The following is a 27,260-nucleotide window of genomic DNA, read 5'->3' on the forward strand; positions in this document are numbered from 1 at the left end:
CAAGACTGTGGGGAAACAGGCATCTCACACAGTGCTGGTGGGATGACAAAACGGCACAACCGCAATGAAGGGGTGTTTTACAATATCTAGTAAAATCACATTATCCTAAGATACGCTGGCAAAATATAAAAAGACAATATGCAGAAGGCTATTTACATGAGAAATATTTGGAATAGCAAAAGAATAGAAATAATCCCAACAGGGGACTGGCTGAATAAATGATTGTACATTCATGCAAACTAGTAGTACACAGCTATAAAAGGGAATGGGAAATGTATCTCATGCTACATGTGACTATGGAGTAATCACCAGGATATACTGTTAATTGAAAAAAGCAAGAATACACACATACATATAGATACATACATACATGTATTTACTTTTATTTATTTATTTTTTTGAGGAAGATTAGTCCTGAGCTAACATCTGCTGCCAATCCTCCTCTTTTTGCTGAGGAAGACTGGCCCTGCGCTAACATCTGTGCCTGTCTTCCTCTACTTTATATGTGGGATGCCTGCCACGGCATGGCTTGCCAAGCAGTGCTATGTCCGTACCCAGGGTCCGAAATGGCGAACCCCGGGCTGCCCAAGCGGAACGTGTGAACTTAACTGCTGTGCCACCAGGCCGGCCCCTGCTTTTACTTTTAAAAGTAGACAAATAATAAAAAAAGGTGGTTACCTATATGGGCAAGAAAGGAATAGGGTAGAGGGGATAGGGATAGAAGCTAGACTTCTTTGTAGATTGTTTTGTAGACTTGACTTTAGAACCATGTAAATATTTTATATAAGTAGAAAATTTTAAAAACACAATCCCTAAAAATTGAAATCAAATCAAACAAAACTGAAAAGAACAAAGTTAGAGAACCCTCACTTCCCAATTTCAAAACTTACTATCATAATCAAGACAGTGTGATACTGGTATTAGGGTGGACAGACAGATCAGTGGAATAGAATTAACATCCAGAAATAAACCCTCACATTTACAGTCAAATGAATTTTGACAGGAATGCTAACACAATTAAATGGGGGAAAAATAGTTTTTTCAACAATGGTGCTGGGACAACTGCATATTCACATGCAAAAGAACAAATTTGAACCCCTACCTCATACCATACACAAAAATTAACTTAAAATGGATCAAAGACCCAAATGTAAGAGATAAACCTGTAATATACATTCCTTCTTAGAGGAAAATATAGATGTAAATTTTCTTTATCTTGGACTAGGCAATTATTTCTTCAATATGATACCAAAAGAACAAGCAATAAAAGAAAAAACAGACTGGACATCATCAAAATTAAAAACTTTTGTGTTCTAAAAGACACCATTAGGAAAATAAAAAGACAAGCCACAGATAGGGAAAAAAGTATTTGCAAATCATATACCTAATAAGGAACTTGTATCTAGAATACATAATTAACCACTCAATAATAATTTTAAAAAATGGCAAAGGATTTGAATAGACATTTCCCCAAAGAAGATATGCAAATGGCCAATAAGAACATGAAAATATGCTCATTATCATTCATCTGGGCAATGCTAATCACAACCACAAAGAGATACCACTTCACACCAACTAGGATGGCTATAATCAAAAGACAGATAATAAGTGTTGACAAGGATGTGGAATAATTGGAACCCTCATACATTGCTGGTGGCAACGTAAAATGGTGCAACACTCTAGAAAACAGTCTGACTGGTCCTCAAATGGTTAAACATAGAGTTACCAGATGATCCAGCAATTCCACTCCAGGTATACATCCAAGAGAAATAAAAACATACATCTACACAAAAACTTGTACACAAATATTCATAGCAGCATTATTCTTAATCGCCTAAAAGTGGAAACCCAAATGCCCATTAACTGGTAAATAGATAAATAAAAGGTGGTATATCCACATAATAGAATTATTCAGCCATAAAAAGGAATGAACTTCTGGTACATAGTACAACACGGATGAACATCAAAAACATTATGCTAAGTGAAAGAGGTCAGACTCAAAAGACCACATATTATATGACTTCATTTATTATATGATTTCAATTATATGAAAAGCCCAGAACAGGCAAATCTATAGAGAGAGAAAGTAGTTTAGTGGTTACCTAGGGCTGGGAGGTGGGGAGAGCAGGAATGGGGAATAATTGCTAATAACTAGGTAGGTGGTTTATTGGGAGGTAATGAAAGTGTTCTAAATTTAGACTGTGAATATACTAAAACCAGTGAATTGCACACTTTAAATGAGTGAATTTTATGGTATGTGAATATCTCGATAAAGATGGTTTTTAAAAAGAGATATCACCTAATTCCACTAAATGAACCCCACTTAACCTTGATCAAGCTAATTTTTTTAAAGGCATTTGTGAGACAATTAGGGAAATTTGAACAATGAAGACTTGATGATATTAAGGAATTTATGTTCTTCCTTTTTTTTTTTAAATGTGTGCCAATGAATTGTGGCTATGTTTTTAAAAGAGGCCTTATCTTTAGAGATACATCCTGAAATATTTTCAAATGAAATGATCTGATGACTGCTTCACAATCATGTGGGCTGAGAGAGGATATAGATAAAACAACATGGGTGGGGCTGTGTGACACATACATAGGGGTTTGTTATGCTAATCACTCTAGTTATACCTATATTTGAAATTCTGCAAAATAAAAAGAAAAAATAAAAACATTCTTAACAACTAGCAATTTGTATTTGTCTAATTATTTGCATACATTGTGAAAAAACTCACTTAAGCAGTGGGTAAAGTTAGCAAGTGGTCAATATGTGCAATCTGGGTTTCTGCTTATTTTTTTTAAATCAAGTTGTCAACATTAATTCATTGTATCTACAACATTCTCCCTTCAACAAAGCCATTACTACCAATCAGAAAATGATGTGGGCATTTATACATGTATATTTCAATTACACACCTTATTTCACGAGAGAAAATTAGTCTTAGTCCACACTTCCATATGTCAGGTTACAATTATTAAGGACATATTATTATTCTTCAAAATTGAAATGTTAAAAAAAAGTTTTATGAATTTTTCTTCCAGACTCTACTATTTCACTGCTTGTTTAGTCTTCAGCCCAACAAAACACAGGCACACAGGAATTAAATCCATTCCTCTCAGCTTGAATTTTACATGCTAACCCAACAGGAATATATAATTCTGAAGACAACCCAGAAAAACTGACATGTGGACATAAAAATGCTGGCCAATTTTCCTCCCATATTTTAATTTCTCTCAGAAAAACCAGAGGAGAAAGATTGAGCCAAAGAAAACGAGCACGAATTTGAACTTCTAAGGCATATATAACATAAGGAGACTTCTGACACTAACTCTTTAGAAGTCTACACTACGACTTTGCTCTAATTCTACCTCAATGAGTAAGCAATTAAAGGTGTTGCCCTGGTGCCACACTCTATCATTCCAAGAACTGTTCCAGCTAATAAGCACCAGGATCTGAACCAGGTTCCTCCAAATCCCATTTAACCCTTTTGAAACTGAAACATTATTTTTCAAATGTCACTGTCAAGTGTTTTCCTGCAGAGTTTATAGTTGATAGGAAATTCAACCTTAGAGGAAAACAAATTGCAATCACAGAAGGTTGTCGTACTCATTTCGTGTGAACTATTTCTCAAGATGTGTCTTGTTATTTATGTGAGACAATGATGTGGTACCCACATTCTCACCGTGAGACTTCGTTACCTGAAATGAAGGAACTCGGGTCGGGCTGAAGGGATCGGAACTGATTAACATAGTACTCTCGCTGCTCTTCTGTTATCCTCCAGGGTTCATCCGGGTAATTACTGTTGTTATCCTGTGGTTCTCTCTCCACTGAAAAGGACTTTAAAAGTAAACAAGCAAATGCTCAGAGAATCTGTCTTTAGTAAAATGAAGCAGAAATATTAAACATCAATAGAAGTTATCATGTGTTATACTTACATTTTTCCCTCAAGGGAATAAATGTAAAACACCTTGTAACTAGAATGTAAGTAGAATGTAAACTTCTGATGGGCAGACATCATGCTTTATTTATTTGTTTTTTTGTATTCTCCAAAGTTAACAGTACTGAGCATGAAATATTAAATACTCAGTAAGTTTTTCCAATGTGATGAAGAAAGAGTAAAAAAGACAATCATTCTTATCTTCAAATATTCACCACATTTTGATCCTTCAGATTAGCTGAACAGATAGTAAAATAATCTAGATTCTTTTAAACTATAAAATATCTAGAAAAGCTATAACCACACCATCTTTTTTTCTAAGGCATTTCCATTGTACAAATCTGAGAATCAAAACTTCCCATTCAAACCCCTCCTCCCCAGGTCCTACCTGAGTGGCAAGTCAGGATCATAGAACCTCTCACCCTACATTTGTGAACTGGGGATAACACTTAGTAATAGAGCTGGGTGGAGAGAACAGCTGTCACGATACCACAACAAACAGGGTAACAAGGGGTGCATCAGACCTGCCACTAGGGGGCGGGCAAGCCAAATTTGAGGATTTAAGAATACAGAGAACCAAAGTAGTAATGCAGAAGAAAAGGCAGCTCTGCTAGGCAGTGGGGAAAGAAGCAAAAATGGTGATTCTGGGAGGAGAGGCCCAGGGCTTTGCTGCAGCCCTCCCATCTAACCTAAGGCTGAGGTGCTACTTGCCAAGGGCCACCTTCATGGCACCAAAGGTGAACACAAGGAGAGTAAACCTTCACAACAAAAGGAGACTAGGAAAGAAAGGGAGAGGTATTACCACTAATAAGCCACCAAGTTGCCCACTTCTGAACACTCTATCAAGGAATTAATCATTAGGAGGGCATTCTACTCACTATCCCTAGAAAAGACCCCAGATCATCTTTTCTCCCTTTCCCCTACCCCAACATACACACACCCCATTCCAGGAAGTAATTCTTCCCAGGAAGACCTGGTTCTCCTCTGAGGAGGTTCAGAGAAGAAATGAGACCACAAAATTTTGAGCTATAACCTTGAGATGTCATCTTTGAAATTTTCATACTAGATGAGTTTCCACTAAACATAAACCAAACCATTTTTAAATGCCCAGAAGCCACTATCCATTAGTTAATACCTTAAATTCATACAGAGCTTTGAAATTTACAAAGCATTTCACACACTCCTATCTCATCTGAGCATCTCAAAACACTTGAGAGGTAGACAAAGCAGGTATTATTAGCCTTTTCCCAGATGAGGAAACCGACGTTCAGAGAACTTAAGGGATGTGCCCATATCCTTCAGTCAGCAAATAACTGCCCTCTTTTGTATCTGTTGTTCAAACTCAGGCTCTTGCATATCAAGTTTTTTTTAAATTGAGTTGCATCCATCTGAATTGTTTTCAGAAACGCCCTATTATTCTCGTAATAAACAAACAATATAAATTTAAAAAGCAAAGAAGATGAAAAGTCAGTCTGAGCACCCGATGGATGATGTGAAGACAACTTTCCAAATCGCTCCCATCAAATTCCAGAGCCAAATTCAAATGCTCTAGCAACATTTTCTGAGGGAGCTCAGATGTCTGACTGAGTTCCGAGGGCAGAAACCCAGGGTGGAGGGTGTCAGCATGCACTGGATTTGGTTCCTGGCCAGATTATAATGTGTAGAGTTCACAGGAGCACTACCCTCCAGGTTGGCACCGACAGAAATAGCTGGAGTAAAGGAACCTATAAAGCTGGGCATCGGCTTATAGACAAGAATGGATGTTTATGAGTGAACAATTAAGCAGGCAGAGATGGTTCACGAAGCCAGCAGGACACAGGTGGAAAGTTCCATCCCACTGCTGCCCTGTGAATGAAGGCACCAAAATCTCCATGCTGGGTGTTGGCTGCTGCATTCCCTGGTTCTGACATGGACGCTACTACTCCCCTAGAATACACTTCTTCCCTGTCTCAAACTGAAGCTGCCATATCCAGTTGTTGTTGTTAATGTCAGCCTATGTTTGTTCTTTCTCCAGTCCCATGACCATCTGCTCACTCTATTTCCTCCCCCACATTACCTCACTCCTGAATGGAGTCAGTGGCCTCTTAGCAGGTCTCAAGTCTATTGTGACAGCAGGAATCAAGAAGGAACAGGAGAAAGTGATTGATTCCTCTCCTTAAAAGCTTACAGGATGACCTGTTGCCTAATAAAAAAAAATCCACCTCCTCCATCTTGCCTTTACGGCCCTTACAATCCAGCCTCCTCCTTGCTTACTCTCGGCAGGCTTCTGATTGCCAACGTGCTCACTCTTCATAGGTCAGATTTGTGACCTCCTCCCAGAACACCCTTCTTCTAATCCCAGCCTGCTCAATCCTACCCACTGCTCTAGTCCCACTGCCCCAAAGGGCTCTCCAATGTACCTGCCAGGCCCACAGCCACTTTAGAAGGCACTGCCCAATCCCAGCTCTGCTACAAAGATAGGCTTGGCAGCCACACGTGCACCACAAGATTCACCTCACACCTGGTCTCACCTGATTGAGTCCAAGTCAGGGCGGGTGGGCATACAGTTGCTGGCTTCTGGGACACTCTGGCATAGAAAGCTCTTCTCTAGCAAGAACAACTTAGGCCAACTCCTCATTCTTGGGATGTGGATAAGAAATATGAAGATCAACAAGCAGAGAAAGCAGACCATGAACAGATGCACAGCAGGACCGTAACCTAGAGTGAAGGTCAGGAGGGAGCCAGAACCAAGCATCAGCAGAACCAGTGAGATAGAGAAGTATTAGAAAGAGTAGGGAGTGAGGATGGCTGTTGGCAGCCAAAAGACAAGTGGATAGCAAAGCAAACTCAAGGCAGTGAGGGCAAGGCCTGTGTATGGTAGAACAAGCACAAACAACCAAGAACTCCCACTCCTCAGAGTCACTGGGCCACTCCTTGTCTCTCATCTCTTAGATTCCCATGAGAACCTCAACCTCTCCTCCTTTCCAAGAAAACTTAAGCTGGCAAGAAGAGTTCCTGCTGTCTAAAACCAAAAAGGCCTTGCAACAAAGAGAGAGGGCACAGCATATGAACACTGTGTAACTCATACATAGTGTTGGCCTTCTACTGGCTTGTTAACCACCCCCATCTCTTTCTCCTTGCTTCACTACATGTTTTTAATTGACTCAATAAACCAAGTGATTTGAGCATCTTAAAAAATATGAATCCTTATTATAATTATAGTATCACACAGTTTCAACATTTCAGGTGCTCTTGAATATCATCACTCAGGTTTCAACCTGGAGGGCTAGAACCATATCATATACTCTATTCTACATACTGTCCCCAGCAGGTACATCACAGATACGACAATGCAATGTGAGGTCCACTTACTGACAGGCTCTAGTAAGTTCAGGGATATGTCTTATATTGAAAGAGATGCAGAAACACTACGCTGTGCCTAATGAAAGAAAACCTATGAGCCCATTTCATATTTTAAAGTTTGAGACCTATCAAAAGAAGTCCTTGTCTGTCTTCCTGTAGTTCACCCATGGTCTCTGATCTCTATGGGGAGTTCTCAAGTTCCATATCCATTCAGTGAGTGCTTCAGGGACAGGTAGGGGCATATGGAAGGGGTAGATCACATTCCACATACCCTTAGACTGAAATATTCCAAAAGAACGCTGAACCACTACAAGAAGCAAAATGACTTGAACTTTGCTGCATAAACAGTGACCCACTCACTCATTCATTCAACAGATACTTGTTGAACATCAACAATATCCCAGATACTAGTCACTAGGGATACACTGATGGACAAACAGGTTATTTTTCCCAGGAAGCCTAGAGTCTAGCGAGGGAGAAAGACAAACAGGCAATCTCAAAACAGTGAAGTAAGTGCTATGGTAAGATAGGGTTCTCTGGAGCTTTGCTACTCAAATGCAGGACCCAGACCACCCACCTCAGCATCACCTGGGGACTTCTGAGAAATACAGAACCTCAGACTCTATCCTGCACCTGGTGAATCATGCAGTCTGGGAGCAGAGCCCAAGAATCTGTGGTTTAACAAGCCCTCTAGATGATTCAAAGCACACTCAGGTTTGAGAAGCAATGCCGTAGAACACACAGGGCAAGGCAACCAAAATGAATACCATTTTCAAAGACACCAAAAAATGAGAGAAAATGGCCATCTCCTGAAAGTAGCTTGGTTGGCCTTTATAGAAATAGAATAGGCTGCCAGTGCAGAGTGAATGTTAGTGGAGATGCCTCAATATGATCCAGACAGAAAGTAGAGCCCAGATCACGAAGGCCCAGGTTAAGGGGTACAGACTTTATCTAGAAGACAATAGGGAGCCACAGATAATTATTAAGCAGGACAATGAAATAATCAGATTTGAGTTTCAGAAAGAAACAGTGAGGAGAATAGAAGGGGAAGACTAAAGGCAGGAAGCCCAGTTAAGGCCATATCGGCAACCCCAGCCAGAGGTCAAGCTGGCCTTGAGGTAGGGAGGGTTATGAGAGAGAAAGCCATATGGCCACCGCCAGAAGAAGGCCCAATTCCAGCAGTGGGATGGCAGCTCATGACCCCTCTGTCAGCAGCTAGGGGTCATCTCGCTGCATGACCCAGATGCATGGAACCATCTCCTCCAAAAGTCAACCACTAAAATCGACACAACTTTACAAAGACCTGAAAAGTCAGTCACCTAAGAGAGAATATCTGATTGCAAAGACTGAAAGCATTGAGAAATGGGAGTGGGTGAGCTCCCCCAGTTCAACTCCAGCTCCAGTGGTTTGGTTGGCTGGGAAGATATATTTGCTACTTAGTGCCAATTTTGAGCTCAGCCAGCATTTTTAAGGAAAAATAAAAGGAAAGAGAGAAATCTTCCACATCTGTCTGCTTAAGCCACATACATATGGTTCATTATACAGTTTCTCTAGACACAGGAGAATTAGATTTGCTTATATTTAAAACATTCAAACCCCTGGTTTTGTTTCAAGTGAAATGCAAATATTTGGCACTGCAAGTTATTATCTCTGGGGAAAACAGGCTGTTTATAATGAAAGAGACTTCAAAAGACTCATTAAAAAGTAATGCTATTAATAAAATCCCAGAAGGTGACATAGACCCCTGAAGTATCTTAAAAATCAAGCATAGCTGAATAATATGAATTTCAAGGAAGCATTGTCAGGGAGAACTGAAGAAGGGTGTGTATATTGTTTCAACCATAGAACATGTCTGTTTAAAATATGATCGCACCCTGCAGGCATCCTGTAAATGCTGCCTTAGAGAGCAGCCACTTCACCTGAGGCAGGCAATGATCTCATAACAATGTCCTTTTGGTGCCTCAGTAAACAAACCATCGGAGTAGCAAAAACTCATACCAAGCCCACAGTGAAAGTGTGAGGACACCTTCCTTGCCAACAATATTTTGGAAATAAGACTGTCATATACTGCAACCACTGATCAATATGTGTTCTCATGAGCAAACATATGAGAAGACACAACCCTAAAGAGAAAGAACGGCTAACAGGCTGGTAAGACTAGACTACAGCCCAAGTGAATACTAATCTGTCTAAAGAAAGACCAAGGAGATTAATCAGTCATGGGGCAGAGAAAAAAGAAGAGTCATAGAAGCAAATGATAGCCATGCTTATATGGGGGATTATGGAAGCTATCCTCCAATCCTTCATGCCCCACCATGCCTCGGGTAGAGGTGTCACTGAGTGGTTGCCTACCCAGGAATGACATTTTCCAGCCCCCCCCTTGCAGTTAGGTGCAGCCATGTGACTGAGTTCTAGCCAATGCAATGTGAGCACAAGTGATCTGCACCACTTCCAGGCAGGGTTAGCACCCTATGACACTCCTCTATGTTCATCTTCATTGGCCCACTGAAGGGAGGATGATACAGCCCCAGGACAGAAGAAGCCCCGGTGCCTGAATCACTATGGAGAGGAAAGCTGCCTGCCAACCTGTTAGATGAGTGAGAAAGATACCTATTGTGGTAAGTCATCAAACTGTGGGGCATATTTGTTACAGCAGCTGTGACCCTAACTAATCTATCCTTCAATGCAGGCCCAAAGGAAAAGCAGACCTGCCCAGTTCTAACAGCACAGCCATTCCTGCACTGCAGAGAGAAGCATGAGGCTATCTTAGTTTTGTAATTTGACCACACAATGACATGATTCTGAGCCCAAACAACTTTATAATTTGACTATCCATGCAGATTATCTATAGGGACAGCATGTTGATGCATCTTTACAGCCATCTTTTTATGTTTGGTTAATATGAGTTTATCTTTCATGGGTCTGAAGGAGATTCTCAGGAAGAATGTACACAGTAAAAAGAAAAGAGGGATAAAGTAAAATTGTGGGAAAACTGTTAAATGAGCAATGAAGAAAAAGAGCTAAAAAAGGAGACGAAGCTCAGCAGTTTTGTTTTCACATTAAGCCATTCTATATTATACTCTATAATCTTGTTTATATTCCGTCTCCCACTCCACTCTCACTATAAGGTCCATAAGGGCAGGAAATTTGGTCTCTTCTGATCACTGCTGTACCCCTACCACCTAGAAAAGTGCCTATTACATAGGAAACACTTAAATATGTGTTGAATGAGTGAATAAATAAACAAATGATCAGACAAACTGTCAGTTCTGGTCCAGAGACAGAAAGGTTAACCTGAGCTCTCCTATAATGACTGGAAGTGAACTTTATATGCACTTATCAAACAATGTCTCCCAACAGTGTAAAGGGGGGGCCCTCTCCCTTATCTATAAAGTTAGAGAACCTCAAAAAAAAACTTTTTTTACTTTTTATTTTGAAATAAATAGATTCACAGGAAGTTGCAATAAATAACTTCTGGTTTCGCCTGTAGAGAAGTTAGTTAAAATTAAATCCTAACAGAGCAATTTAACTTTATTAGTTTCTTTATGGAAATAAATCCACAAAGATGCCTTTAACCACACACTGCCAAACTCACTTAGAGATCTATTTTCAACAGCTTAGAAGGTTGATTATCAAACTGTAGGAATCTCTCTGAGTCTAACAAGCAACACACAGTTGCTGCTTATTAAGATAAACTAAATTTTAAAAATGATCACCAGACATAGGAGAAATAGGTAACACATATTTGTCACTTTGCTAAGTGTCAGACACTGTAAGCACCTAATGCACTTGACCTATGTTCATCTTTACAACTCTGCAAAGTAGGTCCCATTATTCCCATTTTTCAGAACAGGAAACTGACGATTAGGGAAGAGAAGTGACTTACCACGACCACACACCTAGAAAATGGTAGAGCCAGAACACAAACAGAGCCCAGGGTCCATATTCTTCATCAGCAAGCTCTATGTTTCTCCCCCTTATGCACCATCCATCCTGTAGCAGTGGACCATTCCCTCTCAAGAAAAAAATCTCACTGCAATTCCTACATCATTGCAGCAATTTTACAGATTGAGGATCTGAGCTTGAGATATGAATATGCTACACTTCCACCTCCCTCTCTATGATTTAGTTTAGTTCTAGATTTTGGTCAGTGAACTATTAAATTACACAGACAGAGTATCATCTTCTTTCTCACATAATTTTTGCCTATAAGCATCTGGCATGTTTTCACATGAGGAAAGAATCCCGTAGATAGCCATACGATACAGGTATTCAATCATTTCACTGTTATCTTAGTATGTGGCACTAATACTATTTTGATTAACATAAGAAATGCTTATGAGTAATCACCGTCTCCAATTCTCCCCTCTGGAGCCAACATCTGCTGTTCCAGAAGGGCATTTTTCCTTTACAATTGTCAGGATTTTGCTCAGGCTTAGAGAAGGCCAGGAGAAAAGTGAGAAATAAGCAGTAAGAAGACACTGTGATGAGGCTGCAGACTTCCAATACCACTGCACTAGCATTACCAGCCCCATCAGTGTCAGCTAAGTCAAGGCTGCCTGTCTCTTCTCCACTAAGTCTTCCCCTTAACACTCAAGGCAGCCTGAGGTCAGAAGGGAAACAGATGTGCCAAGAACTTGGGCTGAATTCAAGGAATGCTTTAGAGAATGAGGCTACAGATTGGAGGTGCAAAAAGAGTGCAGATTCTGGAGGCAGAAACGCTTGGGTTCAAATCTGGGATGATCACTTACTCACCATGAGACCTGATCCAGTTACTTAACCTCTGGGCCATCAGTTCCCCACCTAAAAGGTGAGGACACGGCGCACAGGGTTCTGCCTACCTCTCCAGCCTCATCTCCCTCCCATTCCAGGCTCTAGCCACACTGGCCTGCTTTCAGTCCTTTGACTGTGTCTCCTCTCCATGATATATGGGCTCGCTCAACACTTACTCTACCCCCTCTTGGCATAACTGCCTGCACTGCAGAGGTTGGCTAGGTAAAAACTACACTGTCCAAACACCTTGGCTGGTAGAATTCCAGATGGGACTTAGGTTCCACTAAACACACCCATGGAAGACTGATCAGAACTGTGTCATGTGGTGAAAGAGGCCAGAAACAAAGCATTCATTCTGCTGGCCTAGATCATGCATGGTGTGGAGCTGGAGTTGAAAGTGACACAGCCATTGCCTAATTCTATAGCTTTCTGATTGTAGCAGAGGCAATGCTCCCTTAGCCATCTAGTCCTACAGTGTGGTTTAGGGAATTGTTCTTGCAAGCTCAGAATAGAATCTGAATCTTCAGCCCTTCCAGAGATCTAGCAGGCCATCCACACTCCTATTGTAAACCCCTATTTGCTTAAGCTAGCCAGAGGAGATTCTCTTGTCCACAATGAAAACCCTGACCAATGCATGCCCTTTGTCTAGGCTCTTCCCGCTACGTGAGACACTCCTCTCCTTGCCTCCCCAGCACCATCCTTCTTTTGCCTGGTGAACTCCTAGTCATCCTCCACAGCCCAGCTCAAGCATCAATTCTTTGGCAAAGCCTTCCCTCACTTTCTAGCCCTAGGTTGGATTTCTCTGTTATATGCTAAGAAAGTACTCCCTTGCCTTTAGGGCAACTGTCAGTTTTCCATTATATATACAGAGGTGGGATCATCTGATCCTCATCCATCTCCCAACTTGACTGTCAAGTTCCCTTGGAGCAGGGACCATGTTTGTAGTCCTCAGGGTACTCCGGCATGGTGGCTGAACCATATAACCCACTTAGTAAGTATTTCTGAATGGATGAGTAGAGGACGTAATCTTGCATATAGTCTACCTTGCAAGACTGTTGGGAGGACTGAAAGGACACATACAAGCTAAGGGGCCAGCATAACACTGGGAGCAAATAAGCAGTCGGTCGGTAGTGACTCTTGTTGGGATAGGCAGTTGAAGGCATGACACTACCTACTCACCTGAGATCAGGGGGAATACTGATGGGCCTAGGGGCTGAAATGGTGCCCTTGTCAAGGAGCCTTCCATATTCACAGCCTAGTATATATTAACTAACTGAGACCAAAGGATCCTTGGGAATAAGCTAGAAACAAACACCACTCTCCTTTCTAGCTTTAAAAAGTACTGTCTGGGACAGGAGTTCAATGGGGTGTTTCTGGCTACAACTAAGAGGCTAAATCAGAGATGCTCCTGTCTGCCAAATCAATGTGGACCCTAGCTATTACCAGGAAAGTTCTGGCCACCATAAGCTTTAATGCAATGCCCATACCTAGTGGGGGAAAGCAACGCTGACCCCACAAATGAAATATGCTCATTTGCTTTTATCAGTAGTCTAACCAATCTGTTGTAATACCACTAGATGGATGCTAGAATTCTACTGTGTGCCAGTCTACCATTTTTACCATTCCCCTCACCCCACTGTCTCTAAGCATGGATTCTGCAAGGCCTTAAGGCAGCACCCCAATCAGCCCTAAGATTTACTGAATCAATGTCTTTTTCCCATAAACATCCTTCAATTTCTATCCCAGGCACTCTCTTCTTATATCCTGGAGTCACCTCTCTTTCAATGATCCAGTATCTTTTTACTATTCTCATAACACAAAACATTTTTGCCTTTCATGTAGAAGTGCCCCTCAGCAAAGAAACCAAGCAATTCTCACTACTTTAACTGTTAAGAAGTGTGGGTACACAGTAAGCACCTGAGGAATACAATAAGACACAGCTAAAACAGATTTAGGCTGAGAAAAGGAAATTTCAGTATCAACTGAAATGTTTCAAAAATAAGGACTAGAGAGTCCAAAAATAAATTAAAAGTAGGTGAAGGAAACAAGTAGGAAGGAGGCTGATGCTATGAAAAACAGCAGCTTTTTGTGGTAATAGTGACCATTTGGATGTCTGCGGGTCCTAGGCAGACTCGGTGGAGTAAAACACGCTGAGAACACATTCCCCTTGTACCCCTTAGGAGATGGTCAAACTCCAGCAAGGGTCTGAAATCAAATGGGGAAAGAATCTGGTAAAACAAGATGTCAAGTCAAGAACAAGGTGCATGCATTCCTATAAAATTTATCAAACCAGTTCTTCCTGTTATACACAAAGGCAAATACATATACTCTCTTCTCCCTCCCTCTTCTTCCTCCTCCCTCTCTCCCTTCTATTTGTCAGAGGAAGAGAATGTAGTTGTCTAAGCAATGCTGAGATCAACACACACACACACACACACACACACACACACACACACACACACACACACACACACACTGTGGTTGACATTTACCATCCGTAAGAACAAATTTTCCTAGCCTTAATCTCTACCCATAAACTAAGTAATTCAACTTTACTATGAAGGAATAAACAAGAAATCTCCACTACTGGCAGGCCTGGGGCACTCCAGAACCAAAAAGAAGCTAGAGTCCCTAACCTCCTTCAAGGACCTCAGGTGCCCAGGACCTCCTCTAGACCACAAAAGGAATAATTTTCCACATATGCTGCAGCTTCTCACTCATCCAAAGGAAAAGGGACACCAGCTTCTGGTTTCAGATTGGTAGGAATGACAAACCAGTAAGGAAACATTGACAACCCAAAAGGAAATCAGGACATAGGATATAAAGAAGCAATTTATAGAAAAGGAGATACAGATGACTCGTAAACTTAAGATATTCCACTTAACTAATAAAGAGAAATGCTAATTAAAACTACAGTGAGATATCATTTTTCACGTATCATGTTGGCAAACATTCATAAGTTTTTTAGTACATTGTGTTTGCATGGGTATGGGAAAATAAACATTTTTATACATTGTTGGTAAGTGTGCAAATTGGTACAGTCTCCAATTTGGAAATCTCTATCAAAAATTAAAACTGTGTAGACATTTCACCCAATTATTCCATTTCTAGGAACTGATCCTATATATATATCTATGCAAATAATGCTGTGATTGAAAGTTCTAGATTTTTATCAGAAAGGGTTGGTTCAATGATTTATGGAAGATGCACACAATGAACTACTATGCATTTGGAAAAAAAACCCAAAAAGATAAGGAAGTACTTTACATACTGCTACAGAATGTTATTAAGCTTTTGTAAGTAAAAAATGCAAAGTTGAGGCCGGCCCCAGGGTGTGGTGGTTAAGTCTGGCGCACTTCGCTTCAGTGGCCCAGGTTCGTGGGTTCAGGTGCCAGGCATGGATTGACACCACTTGTCAAGCCATGCTGTGGCAGCAACCCACGTAGACAATAGTGAAAGACAGGCACAGATGTTAGCTCAGAACTAATCTTCGTCAAGCAAAAAAACAGGAAGTTTGGCAACAGATGTTAGCTCAGAGGGAATCTTCCTCACCAAAAAAATAAATAAATAATTTTTTAAAATGCAAACTGCGTAACAGATATATAGTATACTACCTATATGTAAAAAGGTGGAACTTTATATTTTGCACATATTATATAACTACATATAAGAATACCTATGTTTACTTGTATATGCATAAAATATTCCTAGACTGATACAAAAAAACGGGTCTTATCAGTTGCCTCTGGGATGGGGAACTGGATAGCTAGGGCAGAGGGTGGGAAGGACACTTTTCACTCTGTACCCTTTTGTATCTTTTGAATTTCTGACACATATTTTTTAAATTTTTAATTGCTCTGAAGAACAAGAGTATTTGAAAGCTTACAACCCATGATCCAAAAAAAATAACAGTGTGCTGTTTACTGTATAATCTGAAACAAGCAACCAAAACCTTAGCGTGCTTTTCCTGTGGCTGTGTCAGAAGAGAGACCATCATTAGGCGGTTTCTTAGCCCCAGCCACTCAGAGAACATCCACATGTGTTTCCTCAGTGGCTCATCAGCCTGAGGGTTTGACTGCAATATGAGCAGAAGAAAGGGTAAGAACTAAATGTGGCAATGGCGTTATGCTGACATAGACACAGGAGCATTTACAGGGAGCAATGTCAGAGCTCTCAGAAAAGGGGAGAGGGGAAAGACTCCAAAATAAGGAAGGAAAAATGTGCATGAGCCTCTACTGAAAAAAACAACCACCCAAATACAGGCCAAATGATGCCTTGATAGAGAATTCCTGGACCCTCAAAGAGGCCCCATGGGCCCAATCTGCCTTGTGGGTCATTTCCCTGGGCTGAGTATTAGGTAAGAGAACCACAGTGGCTGAGACAGTACCTAATATGCCCCACTTGCTTACCTGCTTCTTTCTTTTCCCAACTCAGAGGACCAACTCTCTCATGACTCAACTCTAAGCTATCTCACTCAACCCCACCACAATCTTTCAGCCACAATCTCTACTCTCTACTCTCCTTATCTGCCCAGCATCCTGGTCCAGTCTACCCACATCTTTCACACCATAAAAAGTTCTCTCAGGGCAGTGTCAACCTCCCTGACAAAAGAAAGACTATTTCTTCCTGTTCCCCTCAAAACTCTTAGAATGAACAATTTACTTGTGGAGACTATCAGTTCCCTCTGGACTTATGCCAACACCACTCCAACAGAGCCTCGGGGTATTCATTTCTTTCACCATCCTTTACATACATGTCTGCTATTTAGAACAATTCCAAAAAGACCCAAGGAACAGACAGAATCTGCTTCTGGCCCTGAGTACCTACAGTTAAGTCCAGAGCGAGGTGGGGGAAATGACAAGAAACTGAGATTGAGTGAGAATGAGGGGAAAAAAGGAGATAACTAAGTTGAATAAATGTTTTCCAAATTACAGACTTTTAGATTAATATGGTGGCTGGCTAGCAATGTCTAACAACCCCTCCCCTACCTGTTCATCAGAAATCTTCCACCAAAAACACAGCCCAAACCCCAGTAGAATGGCAAAGTGATACAGTTCTCTAAATTCTGTTTGTCATTATTTTGTCTTTGAAGTAAGAAGAGTAGTGAGTATTGAGAATTTACCCCAAAGACTGTTAAGTTCATCCCTCCAGAAAGAGAAGAAAACATCACAGCAAGTATGTTTAGGGTTTAAAAAGTGAGTGTGTTGTAGTTTAAAATAAAAGATAATCTTTTCTGGAGAGATCTGGCTGGAAGGATATTTCATTTGCCAACCCTTTCTCCCTCAAGTCAGGTAAAAATATGCTGTGTATATTAGATACATAAGAATACCTATATTTGCTTATATATGCATGAAACATTCATGGAACGATACAAAAGAAACAGACAACACTGGTTTCTCTGGAAACCAGTAAAGGTCAGACGCCCATCCTTCTGACTGGGCTTCACAGATAAATGAGCAGAGGAGCAACAAACGATTTTTTAAGAATGAAAAAATGGAAACTATACATATACAAGAAATATTAGAAAATTCTCATACTTCATGTTATCAATGGAAAATAAGCATAGATGAATTGAGACAAAAGAGAAAACAGAAGGCAAGAGCAAGGATGAAGAGTAAGGTTCCCACACAGAGACCACTGACCTCATGCGAAACGACCAGTAGCTCTGCGTGGCCGGAGTACAGAGGGAGAGAAGAAGTGAGCTATTGTGGCTGAGGAGGTAAGCAGAGGCCAAACACCAGGGCTGCCCAGAGCCACGTTCGGGAACGTGGATGATATGCTGAGAGCAGTGGACAGAGTGACTGGTTTCAATCAAGGGAGTAGGAGGATTAGATTTGTGTTTTGAAGACCATTTTTGTCTGCAGGGAGGATAAAGGATTTGAAGAGGGAAAGATCTGAAGCAAGAAGAAAGAGTTAGGCTGATATAACACATTCAGTGACAGAGGATGGCCTGAACTGAGTAAGTGCAGGGGAACAGAGAGGCATGTAGAAAGTGAAATGGCCAGGACTTGGTAACCGAATGGGTGATAGAGGAGTCAAAGGCAGTGACCAGCATTCTGACCTGTGCTGATGGGTAGATGGAGCCAGGAATGGAAGGGTGAAAGCTGGTTTGGTGGGAATGACAATAGGACATCTGAGTGAAGATGTCTGGCAGACGGAGATATGTGGTCATCAGCCTCCATGTAGCTAAAGAGTAACACAGTGAGAATTGGACCTAGGAACAACCAATATATAAGGGGCAGGTCAAGGAAAGAATTGAAAAAGAAGATTAGGAAGAGGTAGTCATAGAAGCAGGAGGAAAACCAGGAGATGATGGCATCATGGACACCAAACGATGAGAGCATTTCAAGGTGATCAGAGTCAAGAGCTGCCAAGAGGTCAATGAGACAAGGGCTTAACACAAGGTAGTTTCTGGCAACCATGGCGAAACCAGAGGCAGTGGAGCATAGTGGGAGCAGAAAGGGCAATTCTAAATCCCACACCAGCAAAATTACCAATGACTACATGATTAGGATAACTTGTGAAAAGTAAACAATAAAATGACCTATAAACACATGATACAAGATGAAGCAAGAAAGAAGACATCATTTCTTTACAAACCACTGTCAACCACCCACCAACATAGGATATGCTCAGTATATGAAATTTCAAGCGGAAAAACATCCAACACCTGAACAAAAGAATTGAAATTCCAAAAATATTAAGCAAAAAGACTATTCATTCTGATATTTGGGTGCTGAATTTAGCATAAGCACCTCTAAAATGCCAAGCCCATGGGCTACAACAGTACTGGCCAGGGTCCCTAAAAGCCTCCCCCGGTACGCAGAGGCCATCCTCGTTCCAATCAGGCAGGGACTTGAATACAAGGCCACAGAGAAAGCTAGAAGACAGCAACGTTGCCAACAATACATTAACAATGCAACGTGAGGGGAATTAGTCACCCCAGCCTAGTCTAGCACCATGCCCAATCCACACAACCAAGAACCTTCACTTCAAATCCCCTCATCTACATGACTGATTCAGGTTGGCATTTTGCCTTCTGAGACATGGAGTCCAGCCAAACCACGCTGACAGGCATTAGAAGGAAACTGAAGAATTGAAGAAAGAAAAAGACATCAGCCATGAAAACCACAGACTGCTGTCCCAAGAAAGGCCCCTTGCTCTCATCTTAAACAGAAGGCAATGCTCCAAACAAGAGGGGGGAACCTCCACTGATGCCAAACAAACATTAAGGGAATTGGACTGTTGCATATTATTACAATGGACTGTTAAATCCGTTCCAAGTCATTCATGTTACAGAAAAGAGAAGGAACTTGCCCAAGGTCACATAGAGTTTGACCGGACCTGGGCGAGAACCTGTCTGGTTTTTTTCTGCACTATATCGTTAAGTCCTTCTAATGGCCAATCGCTGCCAAATACTTATGTCTAGCCCTGGCTCTCTCCAAAGCTCCAGATCCATATATCCTACCACCTCTTTGACATTCCTCTTGGCTATCTCCAAAGCTCAAATCCAAACATCCAACAGTGAACTCATGATCCTTCCCCAATATTCCCAACACCAGTTTTTCATCCAGGGCTTCTTAGCTTAACAGATGACATCACCATCCATCCATTTCCTGAGCCAGAGACTAAGGAATTGTGTCCAGTGTTTGAACTCCAGCCCTACCACTTCCTACTGTGATCTTGGGCAAATTAAATAAGGCCTTTAAACCTCAGGTTTTGTCATCTGAAGAATGGGATAATAACAGGAATTACCTCGTAAGATAGCTGTGAGCATGGAAAGAGACAAAGTATATAAAATGCTAAGCACATAGAACATCTTTGTTTTGTTTTTTTAAAGATTGGCCCTGAGCTAACATCTGTTGCCAATCTTTTTGTTTTCTTCTCCTCTCCAAACCACCCCCACCCCCGGTACATAGTTGTATATTCTAATTGTAGGTCCTTCTAGTTCTGCTATGTGGGACACCGCCTCAGCATGGCTTGATGAGCGGTGCTAGGTCCACACCTAGGATCGAAACTGGCAACACTCTGGGCCACCGAAGCAGGGCGCATGAACTTAACCACTCGACCACAGGGCCGGCCCCTAGAACATGTCTTGATATGTGCAGTTCCCTCTATCTTCTTGCCTACTCCCCCCAATCCCACCCCCTAACCTGGTTAACACCTATGAATCCTTTCTGTTTCAACTCAAATTTATTCCCCGCTAGAAGCCTTCCTTGACGACCCTGTCTGCCAGGGCCAGGTCATAACTCCCCCTCCCAATTTTTCATCCTCAAAGCATGGCGAAATTTCTATTCACCTCACATGATTATATATTTACTTTGTGATGCTTTGATTAATGGCATCTCCTCCAACAGCCTATAAGCTCTATGAGGGCAGGGAATGGGAGTGTTATACCTCATTTTTGTATTCTTAATACAGTACCTGGCACTTAATAGACATTTAGTAAATATTAGTTGAGTGAAGTGCCCAAGAAGCATGTTTATCAGTAGAAAAATGGACCTAAAGATTAGAAGAGAAGTCACAGGACACCAATCCATGGAAGAGTCCATGACCATCCTATCCAGGCGAATAGGTAGAAAGGGTCCGGTGAACCCCATTCAATCACTGTAAAGTTAATGATTTACTCCTTGTTTGACCATCATTCTAACCATTCAGGATTTGGTCTCCACAGCACTAGAACATACACTGCAGACACATACACAGCCATACCCCGGAGATTCTTTAAATGAACCCCAGTCCCTCCGATACCTTTCCTAATGTAATCCTCACTCAACAGTGGATGTAATTCTTATGTTTAAAGACACATACTTTTGTACCACAGGACCTCAAAACACAGCCAACTACTACATCTGGGGCTCAGCTGAAGAAACAGCTGTCTGTTCCAACTTGGGGGTAAAACTGAGCTCTACTGGACCTGGGAGAGAATGGCATCTTGGCTCTCCAATGTGGTACCAAGAAGGGATTTTCAGGAATATTTTTTTACTACACTCAATGTTTGTTTATGCAGAAACTCTAGAACCTAGCCTCCTTTTAATATGGGACTCTAATGTATAGCAAAGTATTTTCAAGTGCAGGTTTTGACATTGGGCAGGCCTGGGTTCAAATTCTGGTTCTGCACCTTACTAGTTAAGAATGAAACCTCAGACACATTACTTGACCTCTCCCAGTCAGAGTTAACTCATCTGTACTAAGAGATAAAACAGTACCTAGATCCTATGGTTGTAGGAAGTATTAAATATAAATACATAGCATATGGCTAAATTACTATCTTTAAGAAAGTTCTCTGCACACAGAGTATCAACTTAGAAGATAAAGTTCTGTACCATGCCTAATACAGCACCCCATTCCTGGAGGGTATTCCATGAACACCATGATCTTGCTTAGCTTTTTTTATTCTGTTCGAGACTACCAGCCACTCCTTTATGGGAGTATCTGACACCACCCTTCTATTTTGAGTAGAACTGCCTGCACATAAATGATCCTTCTTCTAAGCTGGGCAACTGAAATGTTATACAAACCACGCTACTTCCTCTTGTCTTTAGGGTCAAACAGTACTGTTTTCATAACTTCTCTTATGCAGACACACACACACACACACACACACACACACACACCCTTTTTTGAGAGTAGGACTTCCTCAGTGCAGCACTCAGAGATACTACACAAGATAACAGTTGCAGACACAGAAAAAAGAAGAGCTCTTTAGCCAAAGGCAAACACTGGAGAAAGGGAAGCTGAAATTTCCTAAGCTGTAGTATAGCCAGGAGAAACTGAGACATCATTGGTACTTCTGCCATAATATTTCTTTTGTATTTATTACATACGGGAAACAGTAGTTGCTGTCACTTGTAAAATAACTGTTCCCCACACAGCACTGGATTAGGCACTGAGAGAGAATACTGAAGAAATACCTCTGCCTTCTAAAAGCTTATAATGTAATTGGAGGCACAAAACAAATGGGCAACAGCTAACTATGCACTGAATGCGTAATAATAAAGAATAAGGCAGAGATAAGAGGCTGTTTTGCAAAAAGTAAAGCCCTCTTGAAGGAGGAGCCTAGTGATTAAGTAGATGAAGGTGGAAGGGCATTTTAGACATACCAAAGACCAAGAACTAGCCTGGATTAGTCTAGAGACACTGAGAAGGAGTAGAAATACACATAGGAGAAAAGATTAGGAAAACATACAAGTAACAGAACAAGAAATGCAATATTTGCATGAGGGGCAGTTTTACACCTTTGCAAAAAAAAAAAAAAAAAAAAAAGGAGGCCCATCAAAAAGCCATGTCCCCAAAGTCTTCCCTTGGCATAGCCCCACAACATCACTTACCCGGATAAGAGAAGTCTGATGCCGAGGGGGCTTGGCTCCTGGGCCTCCCGTTGAGGCTCCCTCAGGCTGGACAAGAGGCTGTCTAGCGTCATAAGGAGCTGAAACAGCAACAGGGAAAGTCAGCATGGTACACAAAGATTTCACCCAAAAATTATGACCTCACACTCAAACTGATACAGTGTCTGCTCTTTAGGGAAGAATTAGCAAAGGAATCAGCATTTATATGCTTAGGGCCACCTAGGACAAAGAAACAAACCTTGGTGCCGTTGGGTACAATTTAAACAATCTAAAGACATTCAACCAATTCATGATAAGGCAGGAAAATATTTACATCAAATTAAGATTAGGAATAAATTGTAAGGGTGGAATGTGAGAACCTAAATTGGGATAGAAAACAACGGGAATAGTTAGAAAAGTGCCATGTTATGAGCGTTCAAACTCTAAATATAAGGTAAATTCTATATATACCTTCCTGTTTAAAAGTCTTCCATTCATCCTCCACCACACAAAGAAGAAAATTAACACGCATTTTGAACACCAAGAATCAACATTGTTTACTTCGTTTATTTTTGAAAACTAAATGGCAATGTCTTCTTTTCCTCATTGGAAAGAATGTAAAACCAAGTAGAGAAGAGTACAAAAAGAAATACATGTATTTTATATTTATTATTTTATCATTCAATAACCAAACTAAAAGTAATTTTGCTACCTTTAAAAAGTTTTAAGCTACAAAAATGAATGCATTTTTTTTATTCCTTTTATTTTCAGAACACTTAATAATGACCTTGCCGATACCGTAGGAAAACAGTTCAACATAACCAGAGAGTATTCAGCTCTCACAGAAAGGAGAAATTATCACCCAAGTTGAAACCATTTCTGATCTCCATGGGTTAACAGTTTGAGTTTTTGAAAGTATATAAATAAGTAAAATGCTTTCTTCCTGTAGATTCCTTATAAATAAAATTAGGTAGAGAGAGCAGAGCAGCCTGTTATGGTGTCACATTTAGCACAGTTTTCTCTCTTTAAAATAAAGAGGGTATAACAAAAGCACATCAAGAACAACAAACCACTCTTAAGCTCACATCTGCTTTTAGTATTTCCTCCAAGCAATGGATAAAACAACATTATAACACGTTAAAATACATTAAAATATCAAAATTATTGCCTGCCAAACCATTAAGTAAACATTCAGACCCTGGTAAGAATGGATAAAGATATAAAAATTGCAAAAGAAACACACAGAGAGCACATAACCCAAATCTTAAAAAATAAGTCTCAGCTGATAGTCAGGTGTTGCCTTTGGAAAAGAAATTTTAAGATCATTCCATTTTGATGGAACGCTGAATTAAGCTCTTCATGCTGGAAGGTTTGAACCACAGTAAACTGTACCATGGTTGGCATACTAGTGGTCATGAGCTTTCCCTGGGAAGCTACCCCACTTGCCTCTGGTTTCCCTCTGAGGGAGAGAGCTTCTACTGCCCAGGAGGGACAAATGTAGGGGAAGACCATCTGGCCCTTGGCTTCAGTCCCTCACCTACAAGGGCTTTCCCTCAGAAGAGACAGACACGTCTCATCAGTAAGGCTTAAACGAAGATTCAGCTGCATGGAGGGTCATTTTTGGAGAGGCCTGGACTCACAGCAGATTTTCTCTTCCTACTCCTCTGGGAAGCCTGGGTTGGCTACACTTGCCTGTGACTGGAAAGGTGAGTGCCTGAAGCCCATCTGGTCACAAATCTAAGACACGTGCTCCAATCAGCTCTATCAGCACCACAGCTGATATTCAGGCCACCCTCATCTCATTCCTGCCTCATTCCTCAAGAGGATCTGAACTCAGGAGGTAAAAAGGCAGGTGTTACTTATTACCTCTACCCTCCCTCCTCCCAAATAAAATGCAAAACATGCAACTCAATGCAAAATAAATAATTCTTAGGTTCCTTTATCAGAGATTTAATAAAGAACTAGAAATACTATCTTTCTCCAAGGGGAGAAGTATAAAACAAACCCTAAAGATTTTACCACTCTGAGATTCAGTGTCAAACTGGAACAGAGACCACGAGTAACTGTACATTAAAGACTGTAGTCAATCCAGTGAATGACATCCAGAGTGACTTTCAAAACACTTAAGAGCTTCAAAAATAAAATGGGTATCAGAGTGTAAAAACACAAAAGAAAATAAAAAGGAACATTCGTGCATCTACAATATGCCAAGATCTGTGCTAGGCACAGATGTTTGCATAACACCTCTCATCTGATCCAGAGAGCAAACCTCTGAGGCAGCGATTATTCCATTTTACAGATAAGGGAAACTGAGGCTCAGAAAAGAAAAATACTCATAGTCACACAGACTAGAAATGGACAGAAACGAGAAATGTAGGCCCACCAAGTCTATCTTTAGGCCCAGGAGACTGACATCACAGCCCATGCTCTTGAGTAGATAGTTAGAAGTGATTCATGAGAATAACGTGTATAAGAAAAAGCAGAACGGACATATTGATTTTGAGATAAGACATTAGATATCAGAAGAAACAGGTATAAGAATTGAAAGTAGTTGCCTCCAGAGATCAGAAACAGGTTGTGTAGAAAGGAGAATAGTTGTTTTTACTATAGGCATTTAAGTATTATTGAATTATACGCATATATTACTGTGATTTAAACTTTTTTTAAAAATATAGATAGCAGTATCTGCCTCTGAGGGTTGTGGTAAGAAGAAAATAATGCACATAAAGACCTCTGCATGATGCATGGCGCGTAAGTCTTACCCAATGAACATTAGTGATAGCTATCTCCCGCAGGTGATATTAGCAGGAGCCCAGGGGAGAAGCTGAAGAGGGACTCTGAATCACAGACTGGCCCGAAGATGCTCAGTCTGATTTAAAACATACTCACACACATGCCCCACTAGCCAGGAATCATGGCAGAATATTGGACAGGGAAAGGACCCCAGAAAAACGTATTCCTAGAAAATTATCCCAGCAGCAAAATTGCTTTCTGCAAAGTCATAAATTCATAAATTAAGAATAACTCTAGAATGCTTAATACCAGAGTCACTAAGGTTTAACAGGTTTTAGATATGTTACTGTGTAGATCAAAGGGAAGACAGAGGAAAGAAATAGGAAAGAGAATCCTGGGTTCTTCAGATGGGTTGATGGCAATTTGAAGGCAACAGAGGAGAGTTAAGTAACAGATGGAAAAACACATGAAAGCCTTAAGAGAAATTGAGTTCTAAAAACATGGGGAAAGACAATGAAGACATGTGGGCTTCTCTTACTTCTTGACCTAAAGATATAAGACAGAAAAGGAAGCAGAGAGGTAAAGAAAATCCTTCAGGGGAAAATCTACAGGCGTTAAAAAAACAGGAATGAACAAGCTTTGAAGTGAATAGTATTAATAAGAAGCAAAAATCACAAGACGGACCCAAGTTGCAGATAGGAAAAAACCTCTCCCTCCCTTTGACTTAGATAGATGGAGAAGTCTAAATGGAAATACCTATAAACATTTTATTTATGAATGACCTTGTTCCCAGCTACAGGTACCGAACAGCCTCCTAACCGATAACTAGATCCAGAAAACTCAGCTCCTTGAGAAACAGGAGACTGTCCACTCAGACTCCTCTTCATGGGTATGCTGTGCAAAAGAGAAACCTTTAAGAAGAGCAGCTCATCAAGTTTAAGGAGCATGATATAGGAGAAAAACCAGGAAGGGGTAACAGAAACTCAGGAAACAATGTTTCAAGATTGAAAGAGTTACCACAAGGAGATGTCACTTCACACCCAATAGAATGGAAAATTAAAAACACTGAAGAAAAAGAAACCACTGAGAGTACCAGCTGCTGGCAAGGAGCACTGAACTCTCAAACATTGCCAGTGGGAGTATACAGCCATTTTGTAAACTCTTGGCAATTTCTTATATAACTACCCTAAGATTCAGCAAATGTTCATAGTATCCTTATTCTTAACAGCCAAACACTGGAAATAACCCGAATGTCCATCAACAGGAGAATAGATCATCAAACTGTGGTACATTATACAATGGAACAGTACTAACAAGAAGGAACAAGTTACCGATACACACAACAATGTGGATCAATCTCAACCACAGTCATTCAATATGATTCCATTTATACAAAGTTCTAGAAGAGGCAAAACTAATCTATGGTGATAAAACTCAGAACGGTGCTTGCACTGGGGTACAAGGAATGACTGGAAAGGGGCATCCCTGGAGTGATGGAAATGTTTTATTCTTTCTTTTTTTTAAAGAAAGGCAGACTGCCACATGCAGCACCTCATTTGGATGTATCTGGAGTCTTGGAGGCTTGACCACTTTACATTCTCCTACAAATGGACCTTGAGAGCTTGTTTGGAGGTTCTGTCACGGGAGCACAGCCACTCATATACCCTTGACCGAAGACTGGTCCTCCTCTATCGAAGAAGGTCATCCTCTCCAACCGAGCGTGCAGCTTTGGGAAGGACACACATGGAGCAGTGAGGTAGGAATGGGACACCCCCATAGCCAGCCAGATCAGCTAAATCAACCCTGGCGATCAATGGGGTAACAGATCTCACAGCCAGATAGCCCTCACATCCGGAAATGTTCTATATTTGATCAAAGTGGTGGCTACCTGGGTATATCCATTTGTTAAAACTCAAATTGAAGATTTTTCTTTTTTTTTGAGGAAGATTGGCCCTGAGCTAACTGCTGCCAATCCTCCTCTTTTTGCTGAGGAAGGCTGGCCCTGAGCTAACATCCATGCCCATCTTCCTCTACTTTATATGTGGGACGCCTGCCACAGCATGGCTTGCCAAGCAGTGCCACGTCCACACGCGGGATCCGAACTGGCAAACCCCGGGAAGCCGGAGCGGAACGTGCGCACTTA

General features: G+C 41.0%; 1 protein-coding gene across 8 annotated transcripts in view; it reads right to left on the reverse strand.

Annotated features, from left to right (window-relative positions):
- The window catches only part of REPS2 (RALBP1 associated Eps domain containing 2), a 192,497-nt gene that overhangs the window by 100,393 nt on the left and 64,844 nt on the right, over positions 1-27,260 (reverse strand). For all 8 annotated transcript variants that reach the window (XM_046673865.1, XM_046673858.1, XM_046673862.1 and 5 more), the window contains 2 exons: positions 22,388-22,485; positions 3,703-3,841 (listed from right to left, as the gene is read on the reverse strand). In XM_046673865.1, coding sequence (XP_046529821.1) covers positions 3,703-3,841; positions 22,388-22,485 — 237 coding nt within the window. The remainder of the gene's footprint in view (positions 1-3,702; positions 3,842-22,387; positions 22,486-27,260) is intronic.

This window comes from Equus quagga, chromosome 10, assembly GCF_021613505.1.
Source record: "Equus quagga isolate Etosha38 chromosome 10, UCLA_HA_Equagga_1.0, whole genome shotgun sequence".
Lineage (NCBI taxonomy): Eukaryota > Metazoa > Chordata > Mammalia > Perissodactyla > Equidae > Equus > Equus quagga.